Source organism: Apaloderma vittatum, unplaced genomic scaffold, assembly GCF_000703405.1.
Source record: "Apaloderma vittatum isolate BGI_N311 unplaced genomic scaffold, ASM70340v1 scaffold26932, whole genome shotgun sequence".
Lineage (NCBI taxonomy): Eukaryota > Metazoa > Chordata > Aves > Trogoniformes > Trogonidae > Apaloderma > Apaloderma vittatum.
The window spans coordinates 10,632-22,296 of record NW_009703607.1 but is presented as its reverse complement, the minus strand read 5'-3'; the positions used below and the strand labels follow the sequence as shown (position 1 = coordinate 22,296).

The following is an 11,665-nucleotide window of genomic DNA, read 5'->3' as shown; positions in this document are numbered from 1 at the left end:
CTGACAGGTGCAGAGGCTGGGAAAGTGGTGTCAGCTGAGTTGCCTGCTCAGAGAAGCTCCCAAACCTTGGTGCCTGCGCTGTTGTGGCTTTGCTTGGTGGGAGGAGTGGGTCTGAAGACCCTCCCAGGGGTTGCGCAAGCTGCTGTGCTACTCCTTGCTCCTGCTAGCCTGCAGGGAAGAGTGTAATTCAGGGTGACAAGCTGCTGTTCTTTCCTTTACACTAGCTGGCTTCTAATTTTCTGACTGGAAATGTCAGTAAAAGCAAGAAAAACACCAGGGCTCTTTTGTCACTAATGTGCTGATCTTCGTGTTGCTTTTCAGCATGAGAAAGGGAGGAAAAATAAAGAATTTTGTGTCTGTTGCGTTTACTTGCTTGGGGGGGGTTTCCATGTACTCTCTCCAACAAGCCTGGCCGCTTGTCTGGCCTTTCCCATTTAATGGAGGAGCTTGGGGAGAAATTAGGGAACCACTCCTAATAGCCAGTCTCGTTAAAAACATGGTAAAGGTTTCTCTACGCCATCCCGTGAATATAAAAAGCATTTAATAGATCTGATCCTCCTTCTTAGCCAAAGGGAGGATTCCCTTACCTTGTTGAAGTTCAGCAATAAATCAGTACGCCTGCTCCTTTCTAATAGGAAACCACTAGTAGAAAAATCTTTAATCAAAGTAGACTATGTTCATTCTGCCTTAGGTTAATTTGCTGGAGCTTAGGAAGACAGTGATAAACTCCTGGAAAACATTTCAGCTGGCTCAAGAGGTGAGCTGGAAAGCTTGGGAGAGCTTTTTGATGTGCTGGAGCTCTGCATGTCTGACTTCTGGCAGGGCTGACTGGCGCAGTTTTCTGTGTAGGTTTTGGGTTGTTTGAATTAGGTGTGTAATGAAGCACTTTGTAAGTTGTATCCCTCTAGGGGAGGCTTGAGCTTGGAAAACATCAGGTGGAAAGTTTGGGTTTACGTCTAAGGTGCTTGTTTGGGCTTACTTTTACCTTAGGGAGAAGTTACGAAACTAATTAACTTAATGGGTTGGAAGAGCATTTAGGTGTCTGGCACAGAGAGGTAGAGAAAGTAAACATCCTTCTAAGCATCATAGAATGGCCGAGGCAGGAAGGGACCTTAGAGATCATTTAATCCAACCTCCCTGTCGTGGGCAGGGACGCCTCTCAACTAGATCACGCAACACATGGGGACCGAACGGGGATCGAACCTGCGACCTTGGTGTTATCACCACCAGGCTCTCTCTTCTCATCCTTTTGGGGATGTGTGCACTATGGCTTCCCTTCCTAAAAGTACAAATCTCTGCAAAGCAGAGCGACCTCATCTCGTTCCAGGCCTTAGCATCGTTAGTATCGATCCGTGGAGATCCATCTTGGTTCGCTAATGGGCGTCAAGTGGAAAAGTTAATACATTTCTGCTGCATTTGAATTCCTCTCTCACTTGATTCCTTTGGACCAGCTCCAGGATCTTGTTAGGAACAGAAGAAACTCATCATCTTAAAGGGTGGGAGGAGAGCCTGGCCATCGAGGCACAAGACTTGGGTCTCTCCACCAGAGAGGAGGGGGAAGGTTGCAAGAGTTGCTCGGTGGGTTTAGTTGTTTAAGACACCTTGAGCACTGGAAAATAACCGCAGAAAGTGGACATCCAGAAAAATTCTGTCTGCTTCATTAGCAGATGTTGGGGAGCGTGTAGAAAAATGAGGTTTTTCCAGCAGCTAGTGATGCTTTTTATGTTTTTCAGCAACTGAGCTCCACCTTAACACAGCTTTCTCCTTGGAGCTGAAGACAAATGTAGGTTTCAGACCCAGCTGCTTCAGTGCTCAGTGATCTCGTCTCAGTCCTTGCTACGGTCTGAGGTGCTGATTGGTTCTGGTGCATTCTAATTGGCAGAAGACACCTGTTCCTTAATTGTCACCATCCCTTGTCTCTCTCTTTGTTTCAGCTCTTTGTGACGCATGAGCTATTGACACGGTTTGAAGGGAGGCTTCAGTTGAGCTCTGTGTGTGTATTGGGAGAGGAGGCTGAAAGAGATTAGTCACATACTCAAGAATAACTTCCAGTAAGAGTGTTGGTGTTTGCTCCAGGTCCTTGACCTATGTCACTCTTTAGCCTAAAATTCATTTAGTCCTTTGGGGTTTGTGCGCTATCCCAGGGTGGAGTGGAGGTCTGTAGAGGGCAGGAGAGTCGAGTTAAACTCCTGATTAGAAGAAGGGAGTAAGAGGGAGAAGAATTTTAAAAATAAGCAAACAAACAAACAACCCCAAACTTGTACCTGGCGGGTTTGCTTCTGTGTTAAAACTGGAAATGGTTTTAACTGTTAAGGCTGGTTTAGATCTTAGCCTTGCCAGTTATGCTTGTGTTGTATTCTGTGCGATTTCAGCGTTTCTCCCAAGCATCCTCAATTGCTTCACAGATCTGAATTCTGGGCATGCTTTCTGTCTTTTTTTTTTTTTTTCCAAGCAGAAGAAACAAGAGGTGGTGTAAGTGATGGCCTCAGATTAGAATACATCTTCACCGAGCGACGTGTGAAACCAAAGGTTCTCTCCTCTGGTCCCCTTCTGGGTTTACTTTGGTCGCCTGAGAATACTTGTGATGCGAGGCGTTTCCAATTTGCCTTGCAGATATTCTGAAGCTGTCTCAAGAAAGGTTTCTTGGGGTTGTGCTAGTCTTAAAATAACTTGGATTCTGTTCTGTCGCTGACTCTGTTGGGGTCGACAGAGACCTTGAGGCTCCACAGCCTGCCCTTTCGAGTCCCGGTTCGTCCCTTCTGGTGACACCTTTATTCGAACCACTTTAAGAAGTCATGGAAAAGAGCAGTGTGTAAATATTAATGTTGAATATTTGTCTTTAAAAATCCCTTTGGGATGCTCAACAAATCTGTTCCGTGGCTTTCGAGATAGTGCTTGCTTATGGTTTTTGGACCTGTTCGTGCATCGCCAGCCCATGCCGTCCCACAGGTGACAGGCAGGGCTCTTCTGTAACAGCCTTTTTGCTCCCTGTCACAAGGAGCTCCTCTCAGTTCACCTTCAGATCTCAAGCTCTGTTGTCTTCCTGTCGTGAAGCCTTTTCTGTCCAGAGCAGCAAGGACTCCTCTGGGCCTGGGCTGGCAGCGTGCCCTAGGAGAGTGCTAGAAGAATGGGAAATTGTGTAATCCTAATTTCCACTTGGGATGTATTTTGCAACCCAGCTCAAAGAGCTGTGACAGGCTGGTACTGCAGCACACCCCAGTTTAATTTGCTAAGAAACACTGTTCTCCATGCACATCTAAGAGGGCAGTGAAGAAAGATCTGTCATTGTCTACTTCGTTGACAGTACCTTTAATTTCCACACTGAAGTTCATTCTTACAAGTATCTCTTCGATTATGTGTTTTTCCTCGCTTTGCACAGGTTTTCAGCTTCCAAGTCAACAGTTTAACTGTTACTTCCTGTTGTAAAACCAGCAACTTAAAGCGTTGGGGAAGAAAGTGTTCCAGGCAGACCTGGCTCCATTGCTGTTGAGCCTGGGACACCCCGAAGCCACCCCATGGATGTTAATATGAACAGACTGGTCACGGCTATTGCTATTCAGACCTCAACTGAGCATGCATCTGGACAAAGAGGCCACAGTTTAATATTTAATGTTCCATAAGGCTGCACATTTTACTGAAATGTGTCAGTAAAGGAGTGTGGTAGCAGTGATAGCGAGCAGCTGAGAGCCAGGAGGATCCTGTGCTCCACTTCAGCCCGAGGCGTGTTCTCTGATACCGAGCAGCTTGCTTGACCCACTGTGTCTCAGCCAACCTAGCTGTAAAATTGAGCAGCAAAGAAAGCTCCATGACAAACAGGCGTGTCTGGAGGTGAACTTTCAAGGCCGGCTTTTCTTTACTGATAAATTCGTCTTAGGAGCAGAATTTCTGTGTTTTGGGGTTTTTTTGTTTTTAACCTAATGTGTGTTTTTATTGTCCTTCCAGGCAGCATTCACTCTCCTCCTGGGTCCTTTCACCTTCTTCAATGTGCAGAAGACCAAGTATCTTCAAATCATGACGTCCCTCATGAGATGGATAGGTGAGTCTATGCAGAGCCTTGGTCACCTCTGTGCCATAGGCGGAACCTGAGTCGCGCTGCTGATGTATCACTTTGGCAAGATACCCTTGTTGAGAAGCAAGTGCTTGTCCAAACAACCTCTTTGAGGAGGATTGTCCAGGTCTGATAAATCTTTGAGGAAAAGGATTTTTGTTCTGGGATGAAATTTCTGATTAAAACAAAACAAATTGTTCTCAAGCAGACATGACCTGTCGTTGATGAAGTTTTAATCTGGTTTATGTGAGAGCCAGAAGGGATTTGGAAGAGTCTTCTGTGTGGGGCCTAACCCTGATACCCACCAGCTGCTGTTCAGCAGTTGCAGGAAGTTTCTCATTCTCTCAGCACGTGTACAAGAGACTTTGAATAATCTTTGTTTTGATCTGAGAACAAAAGGCACTTCTGTCAGACTCTCTACTCTTAGTTTTATCATCTGTTTGCATTTTTTTTTCCCCGCACCTTGCTTTAGCGTAAGATGTGCTGCATTGGAAACCCCCAAACCGATGGGTGTTTTCCTTGGGAAGCTCCACTCTTGTGAGTTCTCTCCAAAATCTTATTGCCAAGAACTTATGGAAAGACACATAATTGCCTTAAGGGAAGTAAGAGGTTGCTACTTCTCCCTCCCCTCCCCTTTGTTATCCAAAGATGCAGCTGACACAACTGGCTTGTAGCTGTACATGCCCTTAAAGGCTGAGGGCTGTGTGTGTTATGGAGGCTTACGCTGAGGATTGTCTTGCTTTGTGTAACCTAGGCAGAGTAACTGATATTCAGGGCTAAGAGAGAGGGTGTTACAGCACCAGCAGCATTTCTGCAGGTTAACAGTCTCCTGGTTCATGGGTCCAAACCATTCAAGCACAGAATGATCTCTGTTTATACCTATCACTGACCTGGAATAGGAAGAAAAGCTGCTTCTCAGACTATTTCCTATCACACAAGTACGCTTGACCTGACTTCAGTTGGGTGTCGTCCCTTTTCTATGAGTTCAAAGGCCTGTGATCCTGTTTGGAAGTGCCTGACAGTCACTGCAGAGGAATAGAGATCCTCTGCTCTAGAGAACATCTGAGATGGGGTTAAGCAGTTGTCACCCAGGAAAATGAGGTTGGATTTTTAAGCCCTCAAGTCTGAGATGCTGAAGAGCTTGAGTTAACAAATCCTGGCTTTGGATGGTGTGGAAATCCTGAATGTCTGTTTTTTCCTTTTGTTGTCTGAGCACATGAAAGGTTTGAGAGCATCCATCTTCTTCAGAGAAAGAGATCATCTCATTAAGGAATATTAAAAAAAGTTTTGTTTTTTAAAGAAAAAAGAAAGAAAACTTAAAAAAAGAAAAAGAGTAATCTCTGCTCAGCTCACTGGCCTGTGTTTCCAATCATCCTGCCTCCTCTTTCCTGGTAAAGACATCAGTCAGACCTCATCCTGTCTCTGTGACAACCTGACACCTGCCTGATCTGCCTTTCATTTCCCTTTAGCCGGCTCCTTCCAGTATGAGGATTGCTAAACCTTGGCATAAAAGCAGAGCTCTTTCTCTCTTTTTCATCGCTTGATGGAGAGGGACAAAGGCAGTGTTTGGAGAAGTGTAGGGGAAATTCGTGCTTTAGCCTGATTGATTCCCACGTCAGCGCGCTGGGGAACAGCTGCCCCAGATAATGATATTTAATGACCCTGACAGCACCTCAGTGGCTACTTAGAGCAACGGATTCCGTATGTGTACAATGAGGGATAGATTTATTAGGAAAGACAATTTATCAAACAGCCATGTGATGCAGGGAACGGAGAAAAGCTCTTGCTGCAGATTCTGGGATAAGGATGGATCCTCTACTGCTGACATTTATCAAGCTGGCTTCTCCCATGTCCTCACATCACTTCTGTCCCCTCCTCCAAAAGCAGGGCTGTGAGTTAAACCTAGTTTGGTCTTTTATCGGTCCTTAGAGAGCTTAGATCCCAAAAATTGGTCCTGGCTGGTGTTTTGTGATCTCTTGAACTTCTCCTGCCTGAAGGCCAGTGGCCAGATGTGGACTCTCTGTCCTATAATCTGTGCCTTCATCTTACTGTAGCTGGGTTTAACCCTGTGGTGCTGAAGGTGGTTCTCCTTCTGCAAAGCACTTTGAGCAGCAGAGCAGAGCTCCAGCCTACCTGTTTGTTTGTGCTGGGTGAAACCTTCCCACAGGGACAGGGCTTTGTTCAGTTTACCTGTGCCTGCTGTCCTGGTGTGGGTGGGAAGCTGACCCGTGCTTTGCATCATGATTTGAAAAAAAAATCAGGCTGTGAGGTCAGTAGAGGCTTCACAACGTGCCTTCCGCTATACCCACCGCTCAGCCTTTTCTTCAGCCTGGTGGAAAGCCCCTGGATTTTGGAGCAGCAGTGGCTGATGTGAAGCTGCACTGCCCCAGGTGTACTGGCGATTCAGATGACAGTGGCTGAGAGGATAGTTCTTGGCAGCAAGGGAGAGCTAGCTGTGTGTGAAGGTCATTTCTGCTGGTGTGTGTAGCAGTGTCAGCCTTGCCTCTGAAAGTTGCTTTCCCCCTTTCTCCTGATCTAAGTGATAAGCAAATGTCACTAACCTCTTTCCAGAGCCTCGTGCTCGCTGCAAGCAGCACACAACTAACAAAACCTGCAGCGGTCTCTTTTCACACCTCATGGACAAGAAAAATGTCATTCTGTCTCTGAAACATTCAGTCTTAAGCAGTGGGATGTGCACTGAAAAATAAAAATGGGAAAGTTCAAAGAACATGGAGCTGCAGCAGGGATCAGCCCTCCATCTGGCTGTGTTTTTCCTCCCATGTTAAGGGACTAGCCACGACAGGCACCTCCAAAGTCTCTAGAAGGCAAAGGCTGAGTAGGAGTTTGCAAGCCCAAGTGCCGTCCTGCTAGAGAGCCCAGACAGATGGACTTTCGTCTGGGCCCGCTGAACACAGAGAGCTCATCTGGAAACAAGGCTGGCATGGCGAGGCGTTTCCCTGTCAGGAGCGATTGGAGCTCAGAGGGTGGATCTGCTGCTCCAGGTGGAGTGGGGCTGATGGCAGAGAGGGCTTCCAGAGGCATCGAACTGTTGGCAGTCTTCTTAGAGTAACAGCTTACACACTTGGCTGCAAAACTGAGTGCCACCTCGCCTGGGTGCGTGCCAATGGTTAAATCCAATGCGGCCATCGGTTTGAGCTGTCTGTGCTGAGTGATACCTGTTCTCTCCAAGCTGGTTGGTGTGTAAGAGTTTCCCTTTTCCAGCTGTAGAAGCTCCCAGGCTGCTTTGTCAGCCCTCTCCTGCTCTGCCTGAGCTGCCATGGGGGACTGAGCAGAGGCACTCTCGGGGGGTGGCAGGGAGCCCGTCCACTGTGCCTCCTTGGAGAATGGGCTAGCTGGGAAAAATCATGTCTTTTCAATCCTGGTAGTGGTGCTTACAGTGAAGCCTTGATTTGAGTGAGAGATGTAACCTTGTTGGCTCACCCAGTTCTTGAGCAATGTTATTAAGAGCAAAGGCAGGGTCCAGACTGATTGACCAGGTAAGTACGAATTCACCCCTTGGGGTGAGAAGGGTTCCTTCCCCAGACTGTAATTCCTTTCTTTCACCTCCTTTCCACCTCAGCCTCGCAGAAGTGTAGACCTGTTATTAGCCCAAGTCCTTCAGCAGTTTTGGAGACTGTTTCCATTCCTCTTAGAAGGTTCTTGGAACAGGATGTCTCGTGCAGAAGGCTAAACCAACTAAACCATCAATAAATTAGATCTGTTGGTATTTTCAATTCTGCTGCTTAGACTTTAGGCTCTTTTACCTAGAGGATTTAAATCTGTGGTGGTGATGGATTGCTCCCTAAAGAGACTTCACTATCTGTCTGGGTATTTTCCCCCTCCTCTTTCTCCAATCCTGATCAGATGGGTGGTGTTGGAGTGACCTGCTGGAGGGCACGGTACAGCGAAAGGGACTGAGCCAGGCAAGTGTGATGCTCTTCTCAAAGCAAAGGGGACACAGCTCTCTGGGGCATAGCCCTGCCTCTTTATTATTGGATAATATTGGATAATAACTGTCTAGCAGCGTCATGGGAAAGGATGTGGATTAGGAAAGATAACAAAAGGACAGGGCTTGGTAGAGCTCAACAGCAAACATTGGGCTATTGTGCATTAAGCAGCTAACCCGATTAATTGCAGCCTGTTCCAGCCTGAGATGCCCATCTCGATAGGTGAGGACTGTTGGCTTTAAAGACACTGGTAGCATGATTATTGCTGCTGTTATTGAATAGTCTCTGACTAATGTTCCCAGACAGCTCCCACGTGGGACATTTGCTCTATGTGCTGCTCTCAATGCTGTGTTGTAGTTATTAGAAAGTATCGTATTTTAATAAAGAGACGTTTTATAGAGGAATAAACTTCAGGGTTTGGTTGCTGCAGGCTCAGTTCTCTCCCTGTGGCACAGTCAGATCACACCACATCTATCCAAGTAACTGCAGCCCTTGAGACAGAGCATTCCCAGCCCTGCCCAAACTATGATCTCAGAAATAAAATCTCTCTCCAGCTCTTTCCCCTGGCCAGTAAGATGAAGGGGAAAAAGGACAAGAATAGCCAGAGTCTCTGCATTAAGCTCTTTGTTTCTCCATCCTTTCCCTTACCAGGATACTTGGCAGAAGACTTCTAGGGAAGAAACTAGGAAAGGGCTCTCCAAAGCGCGCTGGTGAGGCTCTACTAACATCTTTGATAGTTCTGCTCTCTTCAGAATCCTGCTCTTTACAGGACTCCCCAGCACTTCTCGGCAGAGAACCAGTCTCACTTAGCAGGCTTAACCAGCCGCCGTGGAGTTGATTCAGTGCAGAAGTGTGGAGTCGCTCTGCTACGTCCTTTCAGCTGCAGAGACTGAGAATTAGAGAGGTGGCTGATACAGGAGGAGGTGGCAATTATCGGAAGCCCTGTGTTTCTAGTCTCCTGCAGAGAGATTAGTCTGCCAGTGTCCACAGTCCTCACGGTGGCCTCTTTTTCCACACCAGAAATTGAGCTTTCTGCAAAGAGCTTAAGGAGGGCCCAGTTTGATCTCTGCCCCTTTCCCAGAGCAGGGCAGGCAGGAGTGGCAAGGGAGAGGTAATTGGACTGTAAATCAGGACACTGTTGCATGTTCATTCTGACAACCTTCTTCAACAAAGTTGCTTCGTGTTCTTGCATCCCTTTTGGAGCAGAGAAAGCTGCTGCCAGAGCCCAGGGTAAATAATTCACTACGAGAAGTGAATATATTTATGAAGAGTTAGTTAAAAGGCTGTGCTTCTGTCATGCCTACTTTCAGAGTTGTCGGCTGAGGAGCTCATTTCAGTGCTGTTTGTGGGGGGCAGTGGGGTGAAGCAGTGCCTGTGTGAGTGAAAGAGCCTTTTTAGCTTCAGATGCAGATGGAGAGTGACGTGCGGTGCTGGACAGGACTACTGAGATCCTGCCTGAGGAGTTGACGTTCCTGAAAAGAACACTTTATCCGTGCAGCAAGAAATGAGCCGATGAGTCTGAGAGCCGGAGAAGGGGAGCTGAAAATCTAAGGACACATTTGGGCCTGCCAAAGGGTCTGGGTGATGGTGCTCACCAAGTTGTTCAGAGTGGGTACCGGCTATGCAAAACTGCTCTCTGTTCAGAGTGTGTGTTGTTGGAACAAGATGATAAAAACTTGGCTGGGTAAGGCCCAAGGCAGGATGGGGAAGGTGTGGCTAAAGCTGCAGAGCACCTGGATTTCATGGGTCACGGGTGCTCTGCACCCAGCGTTTTCCAAAGCGTACACAACCCTAGCTTAGGCTCGTGGTGACACCGAAGTGGGTGTAATTCCCTTCTCATAGAAGAGTAAACTCTCAGGTGGAGAGAGAGAGAAGTGACTGTTGAAGCTAATATACCAAGTCAAGAGCAGAGCTCAGAGCCGAGTCCCACTTGCAGAGGCTTTATGGTGCTTCTGCCAAAGGTGACTGGAGGAGAAAGGACAATAAACTACGTGGGTAGTTTTCCACCAGAAGCAAACAAGCCTCACTGCCTGCTCTTTCCTTACCATATGGTGAGATAAAGCACCCGTGATAAACACCAGAGCGCGAAGCAGTTTTTCTCCCCGCGAGCTGCTGCGGGTGTGCAGCTGTCTGGGGGGACCAGCTGATGTGGGCTGAGAGGGGGCAGCTCCGCCGCTGCCACAGCAAGAGTTCTTGCATGGTAGGGGAGGCTACTAGTAAATCCTCGTTATTGCGAAGCAAACATTCCCCCAGATGATGAAGCAAAGCAGGGAAATGATGCTGTTACAGCAGAGAAACCCTGCTGAAACGCTTCTGACAGCCAAGAAGGCCTGGTGGTACTTTTTAATAAAAGTTTGCCTTTATGAATGAAGCGGACTCTGCCTGGCAGCGATAGTGCCCGAGGTGGTTGCAGCAGGATCTCGCCAAACCTGGCAGAGCAGGTGAGATGGGAGTGGAGGTGCCCAAGAGGCTTTTCCTTGCCTTCCTGGTGAGCTGTCACGCTTGTGTGACCTTAATGTGCCCAACTTGTGCTTCCACTGCTGTGTGAGCAGCAGCCCTCTGCTCTGAAGACCCTGCCTTAGGCTTTGGGGCAGGAAGGGTAATGCTGTCCCTGCCCTCCATTAGAGGAAGGAGCCACCCTGGTGTCCCACAACTTTTGCACATGCCTTCCTTTTGGGAAATAGTTTCCCTCCTTTTCTCCTTCTGGCATATCTCTCCAGAGAATTGCTGTCTTCTGTGAACATATCCATCTTGCTTCCCCATAGTCTCTGCACTCATAAATCCTTCATATTCCTAGCGATGGTGTTTTAGGCTCTGTCATTGCTAAATCTGATTCTTAACTACTCCAGCTCCCACATCTGATGGAGCAAACCTGGTTTTCCTGTTACCTCTTTACTGTCATTTCATATAGAAACCTCCTCTGAAGGTTGGAGAAATTCATCAGTTGCTGCTGTAGAATTAACAGAGAGCTGGAGGCCATGAACAAGTGACAGGATTTAGCCGCAGCAGGACAAACTGGCTAAATAAGTTTTAAATTTAAGAAACAATGTCTTAACTTCAGATACTTTGTTCTGCCAGCACCGCGAACTCCAGCCGTGCATCGGTACTTCAGCTGCTGCAGCATCCATAGCACCGGGCAGTTCCAGAGTTGTGTTGGGCTCTTAAATTAGCCCAAAGCACTGACACAAGGCAGCTGGCTCTGAGGGGGCACCAGCATCCTAGAAAGACATCGGTAGTGAAGCAGACAGCACAAGTGTTGGGAAGGGCTGCAGGAGGTGGCACTTGACGTGGTGCCGTGCTGTTCTGTACGTACAGAGTAGATGCTCTTGCTCTTATGCCCTCTTCTGAAAGATCTAAGGTTAAACTAAGTGAGATCTGTTTCTCTGTTTAATAGTGATCTGCTGTGTTTTGGCTTGGTGGAGGACCAAGATCAAGGTTAAGGTGGGGAAGGATCTTCCTCCCTCCAAAGAGAATGGGCTCAGGAAGCTCATGAAAATGCCCTCCTCTTGGAATCCATCATGCCACCTCATGGGTGAGAAGGGAAGCACGTGGCACACGTTGTGAAAGGGTGATTCATTATCATTATTTCCTGGCATATTGATTCTCCGCTTCGACAAGAAAGCTCTGTCACGCCGTCAGCTGGCGGTGACGGATGGCCCTGCCACGAGCG

General features: G+C 47.6%; 1 protein-coding gene across 1 annotated transcript in view; it reads left to right on the top strand.

Annotated features, from left to right (window-relative positions):
• Positions 1–3,942: 3,942 nt before the first annotated feature.
• Positions 3,943–11,665, top strand: part of LOC104270366 (transmembrane protein 104) — a gene marked incomplete at its 5' end in the record, with an annotated part of 13,041 nt that continues 5,318 nt past the window's right edge. Inside the window, one exon of the mRNA XM_009864699.1 lies at positions 3,943–4,036. Coding sequence (XP_009863001.1) covers positions 3,943–4,036 — 94 coding nt within the window. The remainder of the gene's footprint in view (positions 4,037–11,665) is intronic.